This window comes from Poecilia reticulata, chromosome 2 (assembly GCF_904066995.2).
Source record: "Poecilia reticulata chromosome 2, P_reticulata-male-v2, whole genome shotgun sequence".
NCBI lineage: Eukaryota > Metazoa > Chordata > Actinopteri > Cyprinodontiformes > Poeciliidae > Poecilia > Poecilia reticulata.
Genome location: NC_088831.1, coordinates 33,746,372 through 33,768,397, shown reverse-complemented (window position 1 = coordinate 33,768,397; position 22,026 = coordinate 33,746,372). Strand labels below are relative to the sequence as shown.

At 38.6% G+C, this 22,026-nt stretch overlaps 1 protein-coding gene across 11 annotated transcripts in view; it reads right to left on the bottom strand.

Annotated features, from left to right (window-relative positions):
* The window catches only part of LOC103461644 (DIP2 acetate--CoA ligase A), an 86,941-nt gene that overhangs the window by 30,358 nt on the left and 34,557 nt on the right, over nt 1–22,026 (bottom strand). For all 11 annotated transcript variants that reach the window (XM_008403925.3, XM_008403913.3, XM_008403915.3 and 8 more), the window contains exons 3-5: nt 8,912–8,983; nt 2,532–2,651; nt 2,314–2,433 (exon numbers count right to left, since the gene is read on the bottom strand). In XM_008403925.3, the coding sequence (XP_008402147.1) occupies nt 2,314–2,433; nt 2,532–2,651; nt 8,912–8,983 (312 nt within the window). The remainder of the gene's footprint in view (nt 1–2,313; nt 2,434–2,531; nt 2,652–8,911; nt 8,984–22,026) is intronic.

Here is a 22,026-nt window from a genome sequence, read left to right as displayed (position 1 = left end):
ACCAGGAGACAACATTATATACAGAGAGAAAGTGCATGGTTCAGGTAGACAGGGTTGTAGAAACAGACATAAGTACATACAATAAAAAAGGAGGTAAAACAGACTATAACCGAGACTTCAGTTATTGCACCAGTGGTATACGTCTTCCCGCAAACAAACAGCAAAATAGTAAAACTCCTATCTGGTGGTAAACTATGCCAGAGGAAGCACCTCTTCATAACCTGAAGAAAATGGGAGCATCACTGAAAATATGTGCAAAAATTAACATTCAGTTTTCTTAGAATGATAATTTAAATCTTTCTTAAGCTGAATGCACCTGGCTAAGAAATACAGATAATCTGCAGGACTATTTTTCCAAAGTGAACTAGGGTTAGGAGTGTAGCTATTGAATATAAAATAAACATTAATTTCAAATGATATTCAAAAATACTTAATTCATCCCAACAGGAAATTAAATGATTTAGAAACTGAAATTATCCAAGTTTCTCTAAAGAGTCACTGTAGATGGTTATGCTGCTGTACAGCAGCACAATGATGCAACAGCAGTACGTAGTCAGAAAGATACTGAGGAGAAAATTGATTAGGGTTGAAATGTTTACCATATTTATTTATCAAACAGCAGGTGGCCCATTAGAGAGCTTTCTAATGTTTTCTTGTGTACCTCAAATTACACTGCAAGTAAATTAAACACATTCAATCTTTTATGTTCATTTGTCTGTTTCTTATACTTTCACTGTTCACAAAGAACAAAGATTATTGAACAAAGATTTTTTCAATAAACTGCAATATTTAGGTGATTCCTGCTTTAGAGCTGAAACAACAGCTTTTCAAAGAATAAACTGTGGCCTGTTTGAAAATAAAGTCAGATAAAAAAGAGGCTTTCTGATACGTAAACAGTTGCAAGATCAAGACATGTCAGCTGTCTATTCCTGCTGTGAGACAGCGAGAGAGAGACTGACATAAAGCAGATAACAGGAAGGTCGTGTAGAGTACAGCGAAACTTCTCAGTTTTATCCATGTGAGCTTCTAACCTTTTTTACTATGCTGGAACTGGAATTGTATTGGAAATCTATGCGCAATAATAAGCGCACAGAGATCACTCTTTTTATACTAATTGTGCTAATTGCTAATATAGAATTCTAAAGAAAGTCTAACATGTTTTCTCCAAAACCGGTTTTGATTGACAAAACTTTGATTTGAGCCTGTTTTCTCACATGGTGATGTGACATCACCTCTGGTCCTGATATAAATTAACACATTTTTTGTCATTAAAGGAAGGCTAAAAAAATACTTTCAATGCTGCTCTAAAAACACTTTGTGTATCAGTTCTTAAATGGTAATACATAAACAATATTGGAGGGTCAAAGCTTCAGGAAAACCTGAAATTGTGAAACCAGACACAACACTATGATGGATGCATGTTTAATTTAAAATGAAATTGAATCCAATGAATAGGAACACGGCTGCTATGACAACTGAACTGGGTGGGAGCACTCATGCAACCTTGTTTGATGAAAATTTACTCCTGAAATTCTTAGACTCATGGCCATCACAGAGGACAGGCGGATTTCAGAGGTATTGTCCAGCTTGTCAAGAACACCTTAGTTGTAAAATATGCTCTTGACTTTAAAATCACATACCTCAATGAAGAACAATAAAAACCCCAGAGTTGAAGAATCTTTGAAGACATTAACTCTTTCTTTTCACTGTTGAAGATCTTCATTTGGTTATTTGTTCCTCTGTTATGTCCTCTCTTTTAATGTAAGCCTTCAGGCTCCAGCTCTCCCCCTCTCCTTCCACCCATACACCAATAATAAAAGCACATCAGCGTTTGAAACATTGTTACCAAATCAAACACAAATTATTCACTGAAGAATTAGAAGAAATATGAAAGCGCCAAGCGGGGCCTTGAAAGCAGAAAGATGTGAAAAGGAAATAAAATATCTAAAATTCAAATGAACTGGCCCACACAATACAATCAGTTATAAAAACAGGTAAAATGTCGACATTGAGAGACGAAGTTAAAAATCTGATAACGCCTCCGTGATGCGGCACATGTGGGAAGGTCGGCCTGGGAACACGACGTCAAGAACTGAGTCCTTTGTAGTTACAAAGAATGAACACATTCATCAAACTACACACTTTCTTTCCAGAGGCAAATGCTTGGCAGCATCTTTATTAATCACTAGAGCAAATCAGGGTCACCATCCCACACTCCAGTACTCATGGGATTGATGAAGCTCCAGCGAGAACACGGATCTCAAACATGAGGAGTTTGCTTTAGCGCAGGTAAAGGTGGAGAAGGAGACTCACCAGGTGGGGTGCACGCCTCGACTGAAGACTGAACTAACACAGATCGTCTCTTCGAGGGCATTGGCATTTTCCTCTCTTTGTACTTTGCCAAAGCAGCTTGGACGGCCTCTGTGTGCAGATCTATGGAAAGGTGTTTGTTTTAAGTGATTGAAGAAATAGTGAACATTTAGATTTTTCAGAGATTGAGCTGTTTTTTTTTTTTTTTTTTTTTTTTTTACCAGATCTGAAGCGCTCATCACGGGCATTGCCGGCCCGGGACTTGTTGTGTTTGGAAACTGGAAGAACAACTTGGGAGGAGGCCTGGATCCTGTTGTCAATTTGCAAAGATGGATCTACACCTGCAGACAAAACAGAACTGAAGTTTATAGAAAGAAACAAAACATCAATTGAATAATGGTACATTAATCAATTTAGTACATTAATCAATTTACTGAATGTCCCCTTAATGGAATCGAGTGTGCTAATTATTTTTCAGCCAGATCTATTTTTCATTATATAAATGTAATCCTTTAACACTTAGTCTGCTTTCTTTGCATTTATCAATTTGAAAATTAGAAAGTATTTGACTCAACCAGTCTCTCTTACAGCTTTAAAAACTAAACCAAAGTTTTTCAAATAAAGTAAATGCAGATTTCACAGAGGTAACTGAAAGGAGATGATTAGATACTAAGAGTGTCAAGAAGGAGCAGACATTAAATATTTACTAATTAGCATCAGAAATGAAACCTAAAACCACTGCTTCAACACCAATCTTCCAATCACTGGCTTCACTTCTCCTATGGTTTCACAACACAATGTGTTCAAACACTTTGAATGTGCTGCATCATTCTACACTCAATTAAAACAATGACCTTCAGTGTATTTCATTGGGATTTTATTTTAACTTTTATTTAACAAATGAATATCTGAAAAGTGAAGCTTTATCACTGGCCTGCTTCCTTATTGTAGAGTTCATTTTTGTAACCTCTATTGCTTTACAGCACAGACTTGCTCTTCCTTTAAATATAAAAACTAAGCCACAATTAGCATTTGACAGCTTTCTGGTAAACCATTTAGCCTGCAGCATATTGAATTTACCTGGCTGGCCTATCAGTCAGTCAGTCAGTCAGTCAGTCAGTCAGTCAGCCAGCCAGCCAGCCAGCCAGCCAGCCAGCCAGCCATCCATCCATCCATCCATCCATCCATCCATCCAGGTATCAAACAGCCGGGTTTTTCAGAGGTAGCTAAACGAGGATCAATGATTTCTACACGGTCAGCAACTCTCAGAGCAGCAGCAGACACACAGCAGAGCTTAATTGCATAATTCAATTAAATTAACATTTCTGATTTTGTCAAATGAGCATTAAACATATGAGATACAACACTGAAAACATAAAACATTTATGGACCGACACTGTGTGTTTGCCATTCGGTGTATGCCTTCACACATTAATATATGCCCCTTCATCGCTCTGACAGTCCGGTCACACAACAGCCTTTCCGCATCTCCCAAAGGGAAACAGGTCCATAAAGCGAGCCAGGACGGTAGACCCGGTTGCTGGGCAGAACACCCCACCCAGAAACACAACACTCAGCCAATCAGGGGTCTGCTTGGTCACAGCAGATGTCTTTATTGGTTCTCAGCGTACACTGATGAATTTATATCACCTGTCTCAAGACAGCACTTGGTTACTGCTGTGAGTCATAATGATGCATGTCTGTGTATCACCTCCTACATACCAAATTTATGACAAAAATTGAGTAAGAAGTTGCAGTCACAAAAAAAAGCGACATTGATGAAATCAATGTGGTTTATGTCGTTAACTGTAAAGTGATAGCTTTAAAAACGTGATTGAGAAACATAAACCTCTTAAAGGTTTATTCCTCAGTAATCAAATGGAATATTTGGTTTTATTCAAGGTAGTGTCAGCAGTTATTGACATCCATGAGCAGCAGGAGATAATTAAAAACTCCTAAGATCAATGCAAACTATAGTCTCTACCTTTTACAGATAAAATAAAAGGCCTTCAGATGTTATTTCGATTAAAGGAAAAGCACCTGAGAGTTTTTACAACTCAAATATTACTTAGTATCTAATTTTGACTAATATATAATATCAACTTCCTTCTGACTTTTCTGAAAGTTAAGTTATATGCTCTTGGATGTGGTTGTACAATGAAAAGTTGCATACCGTATTTTCCGCACTATAAGGCGCACCTAAAAACCTTCAATTTCTTCAAAAGCTGACAGTGCGCCATATATATTGCGCCTTATATATGGACCAATATTGAGCCACAACAGGTCTAGCAACTACGGTAAGCAGCCGCCGACATCATTTTCACCCGTAGAAGAAGAAGCGCGCGGTGCATGCTGGGATAGTTGTCAGAACGCTGGTTTGTTAATAAAGTTTGACTGACCTATCTACCCATAGACATGAACACATGTATATGATGTCTAGGTATCTACCGACCTACCTGATAATCAGGTGTCTGCAGGTCATTTAGCACCAAGTTCTCCACCAACATGCTGTGCGCGAACGGAGAAGGGTGACCATCGTCCGGCCACGCCCCAGCCCAGTTGCGGAAGGCTCTCCTCGCCGACCTGAGTCGGACTGTTTTGTTGACATTCCCTTTAGTGCAGCTCCATCTAGTGGATGCATAACGTAAATCCAGCCTCTACTGTAGCATCTATTCTATGCGCTTTATAATGCGGTGCGCCTTATATATGAAAAAAGTTTTAAAATAGGCCATTCATTAAAGGTGCGCCTTATAATCCGGTGCGCCTTATAGTGCGGAAAATACGGTACTTCAATATACTGGAAACACCCTTACAATTGCTATCTGAAACTTTAAAATAAAAATCATAAAGGCATAAAAGGATTTGTATTTTTTTTCCAGTATTGCAAATCTAAAAATCCCAGGAATTCAAGAAATTGTCATCCCTCTGCATATAAAAGGAAAATATTTTTCATATCTAGGCATGTTTCCCCACCAACAGGGAAAGGAGCAACAGAAGCTCAACTTCCTGAGGAAGTTAAAGCGTGCTCATCGCCTGCTGACCAACTTCTATTGGTCAGCAACAACAGAGCGTCCTGACCAACTGTGGTTTGGTTCCCCAGCTGCATAGCAAAATACAGGAAGGTCCTGCAGCGTGCTGGTGAGGTCAGCAGAACATGTCATCCTAACAAAAGCTCCCTCCCATCGAGTTATTTACATTGGGAAATATAAAAAAAAAATCAGTTTTGCTTTTGTAAAAACTATTTAACTCATCCTGAACCCTATTTGGTGAAACATAAAGAATAATCTAAATTTAATATGAAAGGCTTAAACAATTCACTTGATTTGCCATCAAGTTAATTTCACATTAGTAGCCCATAAAATTCTAATGGTGCATATTGATTGCGACAGTGCTGTGAAAAGGTGTCTGCCTCCTCACAGATTCCTTCTATTTTTGCTATAATGCGGCACTTAGAAGGTTTAAGTTTTCAAAATATTAGAAAAATGATAACTTCAGTAAATACAAAATGCTGTCATTGATATTATAGATCTGACAAAATTTCAAACTGCTTTTTGGATTTACCAAGGTTACTTTTGTCTGATTAAAATTAGTTTGATGATCTGAAACATTTACGTATGACTACTAAAAAAAAGAAAGTACATATGTTACAAGTAATCAAGTTAGGTTTATCCAAGTAAATACATTAAATGCATTAAGTTGTCATGTCAAACAAATATGACAATGAAGTAACTTTAAATTTAATTTAATGACATATAGCAAGTTAAATAATATTTTAAATTGAATTAATTTGAATTAATAAAGCGTTCTTATTGTACATTACTACCTTCATTCAGTTTTATTTTTTCAAAATCATCTCATTTTCGTCTATTTTGGACATAAGCTGTTTCTGTTTCGTAGCTGTTTATGAAGGTGTTAGTTTTCAAATATTCAAAAAAAATATAATTGAATCTAGTCAACAACTCTGGATTTTTTAATTTCATATACCATTTCAGAGCAATCGTTCAGTTTATCCAAGATGATCCATTTTTTGCAAGCATGTTTCCAGATAGTTTTTAAATCTTTTGTTCTTATTAGAATCTTCTGAATTTGAAAGTTTATAAGTTTCGACATCTGCATGTTTCTGTACCTGAAACATGCAGGTTTTTCTAAATAACTTTGCATATTCTATTAAAACACATATTATATTTAAACATTTCAGAAGTATGACACAGAAATGCTATTTACAGAAAAACAAATACATACTGAAACATTAAAGGATATCAACAATAAATCAAAAGAAAAAAAATCTCAAGCTTTTGAGATTTTAGGAGCCCACGATATCCTGAACAGCTCTCACTCTGTGTCTGTTAAATCTTAACCAGATTATTTGTACTGAAATAGTTTCTTAAGAAATCCAAAACCCATGTGCAAAGTTTCAGGACACATGCTACTGGCTTAAGTTAAACCATTTGGTTTTGGACTCAAAAAGATTAAACAAAGAATCACACAAAACTAACAAAAAGTGATGGATCGGGAGAATGAAGGAAATGATCCGCCCAAGCTAAATAACAGTCCTGCTAATTCCAGTGGAAAGCCTGGAGCTGGAAGCCCACTGTAGACTCTGGTTTCCACTCAAGCCTGTCGAAGCAGGCCGAACTGAAAACTGTGGGGAGTAGATGGAAGATGGAGCAGTGGCAACTTTTGGTATTCACTTCGAATGCAGGCAGAATCTGCCTCCAAAGCAGGGATAAATACACTTCTCTGATATATAAATACTGTTATTATATTGACTGTGACCCATCAAATTAGGTGCAATTTAATCCAAAAAACATTTGTATTACAAGTGCTGGTTTAAAACCCTTTAAACACATAAAGCACATGTTTTTCTCTCATGTCAGTAATGAGAGAATAATATGTTGTGCCACTAATTTCTTCTATCATGTCTTCTTTTTGTGCCTGAAAGCTCCTAAAACTCTCCATGTGTTTTAACCTTATAATTTGCACTTTTGTGCATCTAAGACAGGAGTCAGTAACTCTTTTGCGTAAAAAAGCAGCTTATTAAGCATACTAAAGAACTAAGATTTTGAAAGCTGGGCGAGTTTAGCTAAAACATATTTCTAGTTTCACATTTTAGAAAACAAATCATCTAAATTCTACAAAGGAACTAAAATATTTTGTACAATAAGACTAGCTGAGTGACACCTTTCCGTCAATATTTGAAATATTAGTGAGTTGCAGATACATCTACAGTCTTTTGTAGCAATGAACAAGTCTTTGACAGCAGTTTACCTGATTTTTTGACAACTCCTATTGGAAAAGGTAATGTTTGAATAAACAAAAGTCTTACCACAAATCTCGGGCTCAAGCTTGGTGTCTCAGGGATCTGGGGAAGCTATATCAGTCTGATTTGTCAAATTTTGATTTTGTTTTGATTTTGGAAGACTCATTTGTGTTCAAGTTTCATTCATGTCACTTTATCTGTTGCTTTCACACAAAGGAAACTTGCTAAATATCTTAAGGAAGCACCCAGACTCAAGTCTTCCAGAAACTAGAAGCTTTTCGATCACTTGAACAGTATCACAATATTGTTCACTGTGCAGCAATGAAGGCCCTGTTCCAAAAATAAACAACTTCAAGCACAAATTAAATATGAAGCTAAATTTATATGGTGAAAGGTTTGATGGTCTATTAAGGCAAAGATTTCTCCAAACTGACAAGACGTATCTTTGGAGGAATCAAAGTGAAGTTTTAAAACATAAGGACTGACAAGCATAGTGGCGGAAGGAGTATGCTAAGGGCCTGATTTATTGTCGGCTTTATCAACACAAAAAGTTGATACGGTAGAATGAGAAAGACTCTGTGTCTGAGTTCTTCAACATTTCAGATCAACGATAAGATGTCTGAAACTTGGTGTTCCAGCAGAACAACAAGGATTTAAATCTAAAACAGATTTAGAATAAAGCAGGCTGTCTTTACTACTGGAAAGGTCTTTACCTCAACCATATTGGAAATAAGACTGTGTTTAAAGGCCGAACAATTTACATGAGCTACATCAATTCCCCCATGAAGAGTGGTCAAACATCCAGCAGAAAAATGCTGAAGGCAACAGAAAGTATGTGGGTTCTCTGCGACCACTTAAAATTACAGAATTATTTTAACTTTCATGCCAATAAAGTGGACGTAACCTTTTCACCAACAGTTTAATAGCATTTCAAGCAGTCCCGTAAAATATTCATATGTCACTCACCAAAAACACCAAAATTAAAATGACTACAATCGATGTAGCTTTCTACTTATTTTTGAAAGTGAATTGTTAATCAGAAAAACTGCAATCTCACATATGCTTTCATATCCAAGGCTCTCTGGCCTGAAGCACGCAGGCGGACTTACAGGAACACATGAGCAAAGCGTAACTGAGTTAAAATCCCCTTTATGAAAACTTTATTAGTACATACTGTTCCATGTTATTTTTAAAACTGTTTGCAAAGCAAAATATGTAAAAGAGGTTTTGTTTTTCCACATTTCATTGGTCCCCACATCCTCCCTGTTATTCACTTATGCAGCCGGAGCTAAGTCAAATCTTCTCTCGACAGAATCGATCCAACAGGCCGGTGACGCTTACCTTGTATCTGTGGGATGTAGGGCGCCAGCAGCTTGCTTCTTTTTTTCTCATAGCCCTTCTGAGTGATGTCTCCTGTACAGACAAAGACAGACAAATAGAGGAACAGACAGAGAGAGAAAAGAGAGAAAGAGACATGGGAGGGGGGACAGAGAGAGATGAGTCATTAGCTCGGCTGAGGCTTGCTGTTCTGTGTGTGTTGGTGTGTATGACGGCCCCAGGATCACACTGCCAGGCTGGTTAGATTGGCACCACATGGTACCAGTTCCAGGTTCTGGTTAGGGAATGCTAAATGCCTCAGACATACACACTTTTCATTCACTCACAGAATATTTAGCAGCTTTGCAAAAACAACACTTTCAATATACTAGCTAGAGAAGACAATTTTCTCTGAGTATTTGAATAATATCAGCTGAGCGAGTGGAGTTTAAAGGATCATTTATGAGTGCCTAAAATAACATCCCAAAGTAGAAATACTGATGGACGCATCACACAGTTTTTTTCCCCCCAAGCATGTGAATAAAAGGCAATAATTTAAATAAGACCAGATGAATCCAAGAGTACGCTTTTAAGAATTTTCGTAAAATAAATTAAGATAGAAAAAAAAGAAAAGAATGAGAGAAATGTGTCAAGAAAGACACAAGCTCTAAAATAACTAAAGAGTTTAAGTCTAGTCTACAGAGTGGCTTAAAAGAGCATGAAAAATATCAAAGAACACAGAAAGGTCAGTATGATGAAGACTAGCCAATCCTAGATAAGTGGAGCACTTCTCATTTTCCATGAAAGATAGTACTTTACTCCTGAATCAGCCTGATTGAATTGTTTTTTTGTGTGGTTGTTGTTTAGAAAACTAAGATTCATTTTGAGCTATTTTTAAGCCAAACTGAGCATGCTTCATTTCCACACCCTGTTCTGTAACTCTAACAATGCCGAGATAGACCAAAACTGGAATACTGAGACACAGAAGCTTTGTGACAATAATCCCAGCTGTTAGGAGAATCCACCACATGATGCATATCTCTGTGTTGGTTTCAACTTATTTAAAAAAAATTTAATCCAGTATTATGAAGTACAGTCTTTATGTTCCTTTCTGAGGGGTTCATGACAGCTGACCAAATATTTCACAAACAATACAGCCATCTGAAGACTCACATAATTATCCAATGCTTCCATATTTAAATGATGAAACATTTGTTCATTACTCTTCAGGCAGATTGGATGCAAAATGTCCATGGGTGTCCCTGTATTTAGCTCCATCTATCTCCCCATGAACTCTGACAAACTTCCCTGTCCTCACAGAAAAAAAAGCATCCCCACAGCTTGATGCTGCCACTACCATTTTGCAAAAAGGAACATTTTTGATGACACCACATTCTGCTAAATATTTGCAAAATCTTCTACATGGTTTTTTGCAAACCCTACTAAAGTTGTGGGGATTTTTTCTTAGCTAAATACAATTGCACTTCACAAACTTTTCCAATTTTTAACATTTGTTGAAACAGGTATCATTTTCCTTTCCCTTTGCAAATATGCATTACTCAGCATTGGTCTACCGCAATAAATCTCTAATGGGACAAAATGTGAAACAATTTAAGTAACATCAATTATTTTGCAAGCCACGGTAAATGATTCCACATCACTACTTGCAACCTATTGGGTTAATTTCTGCTTGTACTCTGCTCTTTAAGCCTAATCAGAACAACTGTGTGATAATGTGAAGGCAGGTGTTGTTTGCAACGCTGCCCACTGCTCCTGAGTCACCAGTAACAACTGAATGCCTGCACTGTTAAATGTCCAAGAGAGATGGAGGCCAGCAACAATGCAATGCTGTCCACAGGCTAAGCCGGCTGACCTGACACTGACTCGTTCGAGTGATAAATTCTCTGTTTGTGTGCGTGTGTGTGAACATCAGTGAGTGTCTGTGTGTGTGCCAGCATGCCTGTTTGCACACCGCAGCAGCTAGCCAGTTTGACAAACGCACAATAGAGGCCCACTATTCTCTGCGACAGCTCCGAATTCTGGCCCGCGGCCTGCGAGGTCGGGCCGCCCGGAGAACACGCTGATCCATGGAGTTATGTCTCAGTAAAACTAATCTACTGATCCGAGAACAAGCAACTTTGTCATAAAATATTAAGGAATAGCTTTGAATGTTGTGTAACAGTCACCCCTAACCCTGAGCCTCTTGTTACACTATATTAAATATTTGATTCCCAAAAAATAATTTTTCTCTTAAAAAAAGTAAAATACAATAATCAAAGGTTTGTAATACATATTCTGTGCCAGAAGCTGGAGACAACAGTAACAGAAATTTCAGAGTTGCCAAGTTGGAAACTTGGCAGCTAAATGTGGCTACTTTTTAGAAAAAGAAAAAAAAGCTCATCAGTGAATCTGATGACTTTTTGGTGTCAATGGAGACTTACGGAGACTAGTGAGAATGCATGCACTGTTCCTGCTCTTTCTCAGCAACCAACAGGAGCTGTCATTACCCGCTCCTCAGGACAAAGGCACACCCAGTCCTCACCCAGCGGTCCCCCTCAGCTGCAGTCAGAGCAGGAGATGATCCCCTTCTATCAATAAGGTTAAAACCAAAATCAGATTCAAGAAATCTAAGATAGACTCTGTTTGCATGGCTTTGGAAAGGGCTAACATGGAGAAAATCTCTGTTTCCCTAAATATCAGGGTCAGACTGCAACAAACAACTTGGTAAGCAGAGTAGATCATCAGGACTGATTTTCCCTCCATCCAAGACCTGAAAAAGTTGATTTTGATACCCATCTTAGTGAGGACAGGACCTACATCTTGAAGTAAAGAGTTGCAAAATTTCCTCTGGAAGGGTGCACATCCCTGTAAAACAGTGTTTGCACATAAATGATGTGTATCTGTGCATTACTTACTGACTGAATCTATTTCCTCTCTCTTAGACCTTTAAGTACCTCCATAGGAGCAAAACGGGAGGATTCAAAGGTCAATATGTGCCCTGCTGACTGGGGAATAACAGAGGGGAGCGGGAGGTGGGGATCTGAAGGGGTAATGGGAATGGTGGGGAGGACACAGATGGAAAGATAGATTGAGGACGGCTTTGCAACTATGGTAAATTGCACAATGGGGTATGGAGTTTCTGCTGCTTCTGGGAAATTTACAACATTTGACCACCTTCTGAGCCGTGTACAGAAAAGTCCTCAAATTACGCACTTTAGAAGATTGGAAACACAGTAAAACAAAACAGAGAAGGAATGTGTCAGACAGGAGATAAACAAAAGCTTGACACAGAGCTAAGGGACTTTCTCATATCATCAAAGAGAATAAGCAGGACGGGCTCAGCTGAAGGACTGCATCTTCTCTCAGTCAGGATCCACCTTAATCATAAGCCTGCTCCTTTGTTCCCTTTATCCTTCCACTCAAACCTCTTCCAGCGTCATCCCAACCACTAAGTCCTCGCTGACGACACACAGAAGCCTTCCTGTCATCTCCTGACCTCCAGACACTTTCTCTCTTTTCAGTCACCTTCAGTCTGCTAAGCAGAGAAAACAAAAACAAAAAGAGAAATCTCCTGTCAAACGTCCACTTCCACACCATCCGTCTGACGTGACAGCATCTTATTTACTGGAGGCGGTGGGAAAAAAACCAACTAATTCAATCATTTTATGTGGTTACCTTAAACTTTGTGTCACCCAGGTCAGAATTTAAATTTGATAGCGTGTGTGTGAAGCTGTTTGCACGTGTGACCCATTAAAAACAACCAGAACCCTCAGGCAGAGGAGGTCGGTATGTAAAAGTGTGTGTGAATGTCTGTGTGCACATCTGAGTGGCAGCAACAGATCAAGTTTATAATACAGCACAAAAAATAATCCAGTAACGTCAAAGTTCTTATCTGACTTCAATCCAAGTGTTAAAAAGTGTTGCATTGATTTTTTTATAGCTACTATTCTCATGTGTTTAATTAATAGTCTGTTCTACATAAAAAAATGTTCACTGTTCACTGATCAAAAGTCTCTTCCCGATCAGTGAACATGCCATACTAAACAACAGCAGGCTGCACTGATAACACTTCGAAGCAGATGCTGCTATTAAATAAAGAAGAGTTAAACTTTCAATGAAGTCTGAAGATGTAAAAAGATGTATTTTCTTTGGCATTGTGAGAAATGTGAGGTTCACTGTAGCTGCAAGAGAGCGAGAGAGAGCAAGACTTTAGAGCAGATAAGATGAAGGCTCCCTGGAGAACAAAGTGTTGTTCTATTTGATCCTTTTGAGCTTTTAAGTGCCGTCTGTCATGAAATATGACGGATTTGGAAACGTTGGCAGCATCTACTTAGGATTCAGGAATTATAGGTGCACTAACCACATTAATTAATGTCATGCTATCAGGTTTGCATTCAAACACAATCTTTCCCCAGTTTTCTGCTTTATTTAGAAAGCCTAGGACTGCGTTTTAAGTGTTTATTTTTCGTGTGTGTTTACATTTGTTTTGTTATCAATTGCCACTCATAGATTTATTCTTCTCTACATGTGAGAAAGATTACTTAATTTTCACGTTGCTATGGTAGTTATTGTGTTTTATGTTTACCGTTTTTGATGCATAATTAATTGAATTTATTTGGATTTTTTGTTGGGATTCTTAATATCTTGAACTCTACATTTAGGTTCTCTTTGTCCATCTCTTGCAAACTGAAGCATAAAAGGAACAATTAGTAAAACTGAACCAAAATCAATGTGGCCAGTTTGTGGTAGCACCAATTCCTCCTCAAGAATATATAAATCATTCTACAAACATATGGTGCTGCAATTATTGCATTATAAATTTGTTCCTCCTCTGCCACTGAAATCCTTGAACCCCTGAAATAAAAACCTTCATGTCTGCACCAGACTCCAACCCCCTCTTCTTGAATGACCAGCAGCCAGAAAGATGGCCCCACCCTTTCCACAATGTCAGATCCTGTGCCAGTCTGACCCACAAACGTGCCAACTCCGCTGCTGAGCCAGCAATCAAACTGTCTGCCCTTCAGACACAGAAAACCACAACTAAATATTTAGGCAGGGGGAGAAACTACTCTCTGGGCTTGTGCATTAATTGCGGCAGAAAAAGCAGATGTGACCAGCTGTCTGTCAGCGTGAGCTCTCTTGCACATTTGGCTTAGGTTTTATATGTCACTGACATTTGAATCTTTAAACTTTTTTCTGTACGTATTTGCAGGAATGGAATATCGGGATGCAAAGTGATCTGAGTTTAGGATGCAAAGTATTTCTCTGATCCGACTTTAACTGGATATACTTGTGCATTCACATGTGATGAGGAAAGAAAAAGGCAAAAATACAGATAAGAGAAAAAAGCACAACATCACAGGGCATCTTTACAGTCTATTTAGGATCTAAAATGCTTGGTTAATAATAGTTTTAAAACACGCGCACACACACGCGCACACACACACACACATAAGACCTGTAGCAAACTATAAAGACAGGCAGAGTAACTCACAGAAGCCAGAGGAGGCTGCAGAGTGGTGATGTCTTCAGCAAACACAGCAGTGATGGAAGAAGGTTCAGAATAAGAGGCCGTGGGGTCAGCCGAGGCTAACCAGCTAAAACAGTCTAACACGTCCTGCTGTCATAAATCAGGCCACTCTGCCATTCTTTGTTTCCTTTCAAAGTCAGAGCAGGAGAATGATCGAACCCCATCTCCCTCATCCTGCCGTCCTATCATTCCCCTCCCTCTCTCTCTAACCCTCCACTCGCAGCACCCCCTCTGCTATCACCCCCCCCACCCAAACATCCCCCCACCTCTCTCTCTCTTTCCATCCGTCTCTTGTTCACTCTCCTCCCAGCGAAGGTTTCCACAAAGCCAAGCTTGGCTGCAGGATTAGGGTGTCAAAGCAGACCCCTGCCCCCCACCTTTCCCACATACCGATCCCACACAGCACTTCCACTGTACAACAACTGTGAAGAGCCTTCATTAGCTTGTTATGACACGTTCACACAAGTCAGGTTACACCGCGCGAAGACAGCTTGTTTCAAAGCAGAGCAACAAAAATCAAACATGAAGATTAAGAAACAAGGAATCAGAAATATCAAGTGAGGGATGAGTTTGGTAACTTTGAGATTAACATTGTAATTCTTCAACAATTTATACCTAAAAACTGCTTTGTGGGGAAAAAAAAATCAACCGGAGGAAGCCACTGAGGGGTGAGATTAGTCTATCTTTGATGTTGAGGAAAATCCTCCCCTGTATTTAGACTGGCTGGAGATAGAGTACTCCAGGAGTCCCACGGGTTTCCTCAGCCTCCTCCGAAGAGGAGGGGATGGATGTCTGCATGTCTGAGCGGCTGTGCATCTGTATTTCATTTTAGACATTAGCCACCTCTTTGCCCTGTGGCACACACGTTCAGTGAATGCCTGCATATGATTAGGCTCATTAATGTTTAGCTAATGAATGTAGCCAAACACTTTCAGAGAAAAGAACATCCTGTCTGCTTCTTTAGGCCTTTCACTGCTGGGCTAATCGCCTTCTCCCAGCAGGTTTATGGGGAAAATCCTGTGCAAAGCCACTGAATTCAATATGTGAGGTAAATTAATAACCACTGTTGCTTTTATAAAACAAAATACATTTTCTGGTGAATTTTTAGGCTGGTAGTTAAACAGGATGGTAAAATGATTCATACCCTTGGCAGATTTTGATATTTTCTTTAGTGCTTAGTCAAAAGGAAATGACCAACAACTAAAGGCTAAAAGTAAGAAAACGTACAAGAGGTGTCATTGTTGTAAAACAAATAATGTTTTCGTTAACAATTTAATATAAATATTACAAGTTAAAAATGTTTTTTAAAATTGTCAGTGATCAAACACCTTTCTAACGCCTACCTTCTTCATGTTTTAACATTTATTTTTAGTGATGAACTTCAGGTATTGGAGATTGGAAGGGCTCTTCGTCATCACCCTAATCTTTAGCTATCTCCACAGATGCTATATCAAAATCAAATCTGAACTTTGGCTGAGCAATTTCAAAAATACTTACAGATAGAAGAAACATGTTGGTAAAAATAAATTTAAATAATACATTAAACATAAATCTTCTACACGTGTGAACAGTTTCTAGCCTAATTGACAATTGCTCAAACCAATTAAACACATTAGATTATTGGAAATCATACAAAAGACTTTTCAACCATACGTGTTTCATTGATAAGAAGTACAATTATGAACATTAAAACAGCTGCATTACTTTATGAAAACTTAGAAATGTTATACAGATTAATATTGATGATTTTTGTGCCAACGAACACACTTTAATCACCTTATCTTCCTCAACAATGTTGCACTCAGGACATGCATGATCTGTAGAATGTAACTATAATCTTTATTAAATGTTAATATATTACTGCATGAGTGACTTTAAATGTCATATGTAACAAACTACAGCATTCAAGTGGTCATATGCAGTTGTAATATTGCACTTTAATAATATGATTTTGACTGTGAATCCATATTTTCTGCAGCCCCACGTGGAAGCACTGACATATTCAAACAGGCTCATTTTGTTTATTTCCCTAATGTCATGTTGAGTTCTTCTTACTTGTTAGGAGAGGATTTTAAAAATATCAAATACTGTCAAAACAGAGGAAGAACAACATAAAAAAGGAAAACTCCTATGTTAATTTCTTCATTCAAAAAGGAAAGGAAGGGTTGCATTCCGATGACTGTGTTAAATGCTGCCTGTCCTAATGGCATGTTAGAGGGGATGTCTGGAATACACAGGACACATTGTTGAGTCCAAACTGCTGCCTGTAAATTGCTCAAGTACAGCCTTTGGAGGGTGATGGAGCTTTGCAGAGTTAGACATGTCATTGGAGCTGTCAGGAAGGCGCCTACAATCTTTGCTGTTTTGCTGACTTTGCCCACAGCCCCTCAGGTATGTTCAGGAGCAAAATCAGGAACCCCAAAAAAGAACTATTGCTGTTTTTTTTATCCGCAGAGTTGGCCTCACCACTTAGAAATAGTGATTTCAGTCATTTCCAGAAACATTCTGGCAACTATAGACTGGTTAGTCACAGTCATATGTCCTCATCTAGAGGTTTGTAGCACAAGTGTAAAATACTGAGGTGTTTAACAGGATGTGATAATTCTTGCAGAGCAGATTAAATGGTCAAAATTCTTGCTTAAACCTATTTGTTATTTTCCCAAAATGACAATTACATTGATCAATTTCTTCTCCCTAAATTTCTTTTCAAACAGACCGAAGAGCTGCCAAAAGATATCAGAGACAAGACTGGAAATGACTACAAGACCATCCAGAAGTTGACAGCAATTAGTGCAGATATTCATCATCAAAATGATTACCGTTAGACATCAGCCTGGAGCTCCAGACAGGATCTTGACTCACATTGTGAAAATTATTATACTAAAGATAGGGATCGACCTTCTGCCTTCTGTTAATGATCCTATAGCAATTTGGAGCTGACCAAATCCCTCGTGAGAAGCATGCAAGTCTGGTGACCAGCAACAACAAACATCTTGGCACTGTGCACAGAGGCAGAGTTTATTCTACAAAGTTCTTAAACACATTTTTTAGCGGATCATTGATTTTGCGGGGGTTTGTTTCAATCGCTAGATTAAAATAAAGCTTCTGTTCACAATAATTCACAATTAGAGGCTGTTCATTGGTATGAGAACAGTACAGACTGCTGAAAATGTATCCCAATAAAGAAAACAATAAACAAAACATATTTTGTAGTCATAATAACTTTGCAGTCTTGTGATAAGGTAAAGATAAAAAAGAAAGAAATTGGGTCTTGAAGTGCTTTGAAACTAAAAAATGTGCAAACAGCAATGTTTCATTCACTTCAGTTTACAGTAAGCTTGATTCAAGGCCAAATCCATTTAGATCACATACCGAATGTAGCATTCTGCTCCAACTTAGATAAACTTAAGGCTATAAGAAATATGTCTGTTAAAGCATAAGTTGAACAGAAATACCTGTAGGCGCATTGATAGATAATTAAAGTAAGAAAAAAAAACATTGAAAAGACTTAGAGTAAATCAGCCTCAGGAGAAAGAAGGGTAAGTGTTGCAGAAAAGAGAGGGTTGATTGAAGCTGACGATGAAACTGAAACTGGGAGCCAGCTGGAGAAACATCAGGAGGTGGAGCTGACTGGAGAATTTCAGACACAAAAGGAAGAAATGATGACAAAAAGAGGAAAGAGAGAAAAATGAGAAATAGAGGAGGACATGATTAAAAGATAATGACTTCCTCTTCCTTTCTAAAGACGCACGTGCTGCTAATACACACACACACACTATCTGATAACTCTGATCCTAAGGCGCTATGGCGTCCCTCGGCCTCCATCCATCAACAGCTCCAATCACAGCGTCGCATCGCTTTTAATTAAGTAGTGCCAACCAATTAGGAGAGTGAGCTAACCCTCCATTACCACTTTGTTAATACACAACCCCCTCATCACAAACACACACACACAGACCAAAATCTCCCCTTCGTCCCTCAGGCTCAGTATGGCTGGTGAGCAGACAGACAGCGTGAATAATAAGACATTAGATGCAGCGCTGCTTTACACTGGGGAGCCTGCAGCTGTGCTCTGTTTCAGGGAGCAGGCAAGAGGGGCAGCCATAATTAACAAGTCACAAATCAACACTACTATTGTATACATACACAACAGAGAAACACACTTATATCAGTTCTGGGAGAAATAGAGAAGAAAGACCACACAGACATAAGTGCAAGGACACATTAACCTGCTAATGTGCCATAAACAAATTAAAAGTATCCTCAGTTCAATTTATCCCAATTGAACGTTCTCATATTTGCTCTTTACCACTCAAAAAAACTCAATGGACTTTACTAAAATATTGTCAAAACGGAAAGGAAAAAATTGTTAGGAATGCTGGTTAGAGTTGATAACATGAATGAACGTAATCCTAGATGAAAACATGTTGAGCTCTGTGGCAGTGCCCACCTCCAGTCCCAGAGAGCCTGCAACTTCTTCAACACACCTGAATCAAAAGGCTGGATTTCCTCATCAGCAGTCATTCATCCATGCAGAGGCCTGGTAATGATGCATTCATTTGATTCAGCTGTGTTGGAGCACGGAAGCATTTAAAAACTGTCGGGTTCGCTGTGTTAGCGGCGGCAGCAGACTTGAGACCAGGAGGTTCAACGTTCCAGTAGGACAATGGCCCTAAACACACACCCAAAGCTACAACGGAAAGATTTGCATCAACTTTTCTTCATGTATTAAAATTGCCCAAAGTCCAGACATAATTAAAATTAAGACTCTGAGGCAAAACCTAAAAAGCGAGGTTCACAGATGCTGTCTGTCCAGTGTGACATCACTTGAACAATTTTTGCACAAAAGAATGTAGAAAAAATTGAGTCCCTTCATTGTGCAAAACTGACATACCGCAAAAGAATCGCAGCAAAAAGGTGGCTAGACAAGAAAATTGTTGGCACAAATGCCATCTTATAGTTTTCAGGTTTTTGTTTATGTTGAAAATCTTGTTCAATTTTTTTTTATATTCACCTTACGTTTATGTGCTTTTTTTGTTGTGCTTATAAAATATTTTATAATAGGTGGTTGTAATGTGCCAAAAGGTTCAAGGTTAAACTAAAAGTAAAGAAAAAAGGTAAAAAAGTAAATGGTTTGGAGTCGGATTTGTAGTAGAGAAGGTTAGAATAATGGGACATATTGTCCGCGAATGTCCTCAAGTATGTAAATGAGCAAACCGTTGGTTCATATGCGAGAGTTGAACTGGTCTGGGTCCGATCCAACCCCATTCATGTCAGCTTCATTTACACATGCTACTCCCAGAATGCACTGAGCTGTGCTGCTACTCTGGCCCTCAGCCAGGACTTCACGATGTGCAAACACGTGTCTCACCTACAGGAACAGCAGCAGCAGAGACGGCGCAAAACAACATTACACAGCACAATGGAGGGCTTTCAGAAACCTCCAGAGCAAAGCAGACTTTAATTTCATACCAATGAAAATACTATTAAATAATTACATTTTTATCACATCTGCACCGCTAGGTTATTTTTGAATTCTAATAGAAATTAAAAACACACAGTGAAAGAATATTATCAAAAAAAAAAGAAAGAAAAAAAAAACAATACTCTCTCATTGTTTGAGTGTTTTCATTCTGCCTGTGGGCTTAGTGTGTATTCATGTGTGTGATTTGTGGAGCGCGACATCTGTGTGACAAGCGTGACCAGTGCAGGAGCCTCAGCGTTAACACACCGCCCTGAAATAAGAGTATTATGCTGAAAGCTGGAAAGCAGCATTCAGTCCTCAGCTGCACTGGAGTAAAATAACTTACTCCACTCGCTTAGAGCGGCAGAATGTTTCAGTCATCCACTAACATGCTTATAAATCAGCTCTGAGAGTGGAGACAGCCACCAGGATCAGTCCTGAACTGCAAAAAATTATCCAGGCCAGTGCACTTCTACTAATGTTTGTGCTCTGGAAGCTGAGATTGTAAAGCAACAATGTGGACAACAATGTGGAAGCCTCAGGAAACTTTGACATAGCTCCTCCCAGAAGATGACTAAATATCCATCACGATTGGTTTGGAACTCAAGTTTGCAGATTAGGACACTTACACAACGTATTTCTATGAAAACAGTAAGTAAGAATTACATTTCGCTTAACAGGAACACAATCTGAAAAATAATTATGCAAGAAAGGAGAAAGTCCAATCACCTGATTTCAGTCTGCTTTCCTAATACAGAAGCTTTTGAGTAGCTCCATCTCCCACCTTCTTGGCAGAAGCACCTTGCAGCAGCTCCAGCATGCACCTCACTGAACAGAAGCCCGGCATCCCGGCACTTGGAGATAGGAGTTGGATGGTGACACATCGGAAGCCACCAGATCAGTGGCTACTGCTCGCTCCTCAGCGCGGTCTCAGAGGACGTGAAGCAATTTATTGTCTTCTTTTTTGCCCGGTTATTACCATATGAATGGTCATGTTTCACCGGCTTGACACAAGCTCAGCCATTAAGCTCCTTGCAGATGTACACACACAAGCATTTTTTTTCTTTATTGAGGGACAGCAAGGTGGGGGGGGGGGGGCGTTGTATGCACAAACAAAACGCTGAACATCAACACACGGATACCGTGGCATTTCATTTAACGAATGCAAGCAAAGATCCATGTAGTTGTAGGGTTGCAGTAGGAAATGGTGTGTATGGGTTTGTTCTTATATTCGTCTTTGCCCAGAACTAATGAGCTCTGTTCTAAGAGTTTCAAGGAATAAAGCAAAGCCTTTTTTGTTCCTCATCTGTGATTTGTCGTGACTGGATCTTGTGAGATGAAAAGAAAAACACATACGACTGTGCTTGTAATGCCTTAAGTACAAGTCAAATTTTTTCACTGCAAATATGTGATATGGTTGCCTGGGGTTGTTAGGATCAACTCTAGAAAGTGAAGACAGCCAAACTATGCAGTATTGTCTGGAAAAACACCACACTCTTTTACTGAAATTGTTTATTTTACTAAAATAACCAAGTGACCTACTCAAGGTCTAAGTAGATCAATTTTCTCTCTATCATCTTTAAATGGTGATCAGCACATCAAGTGCAAAAAAATGTGATTAATTCAATGCACAGAGTCGTCTTACGTTTTTAATCTAACAACGTCACTAAAGTTAGACCAATAGTGTGAAGTTGAGGATATAAGGTAGATATTTTTCAAAATAGTAATGTGCAATACTATTAAAAGATCAGTCTCCTGCTACTTTTTTGTTCAATAAATGTCTCACGTTACTCAATTTCAGCAAAACCACAAGTATGTCTGTGTGTGTTTTCTCCAAGATTTACTCTCTCAAGTGAAAATGGACAAAAACAGCTCGTCAGGCTGATCTCTACAGGCTGCTGGACAGAATGACCACAAGCTTCACCTCATTTCACACACCATCTGTTCCTCACTTTACATCTCTCCTAAAGCTGTAATTTCAACACCTATAAAAAATATAATAAGTGGTGTTGCAAACAATTATCTAAATGAGGATTTATTACCTTTTAGGGTCACATTTCAGACTTTTTCTAGCTAGTTTTTTTTTTTTTTTTTTGTCGGCTTCCAAGCTGGCAATCAGATTCAAACCTTGATCCATTTTAGTAC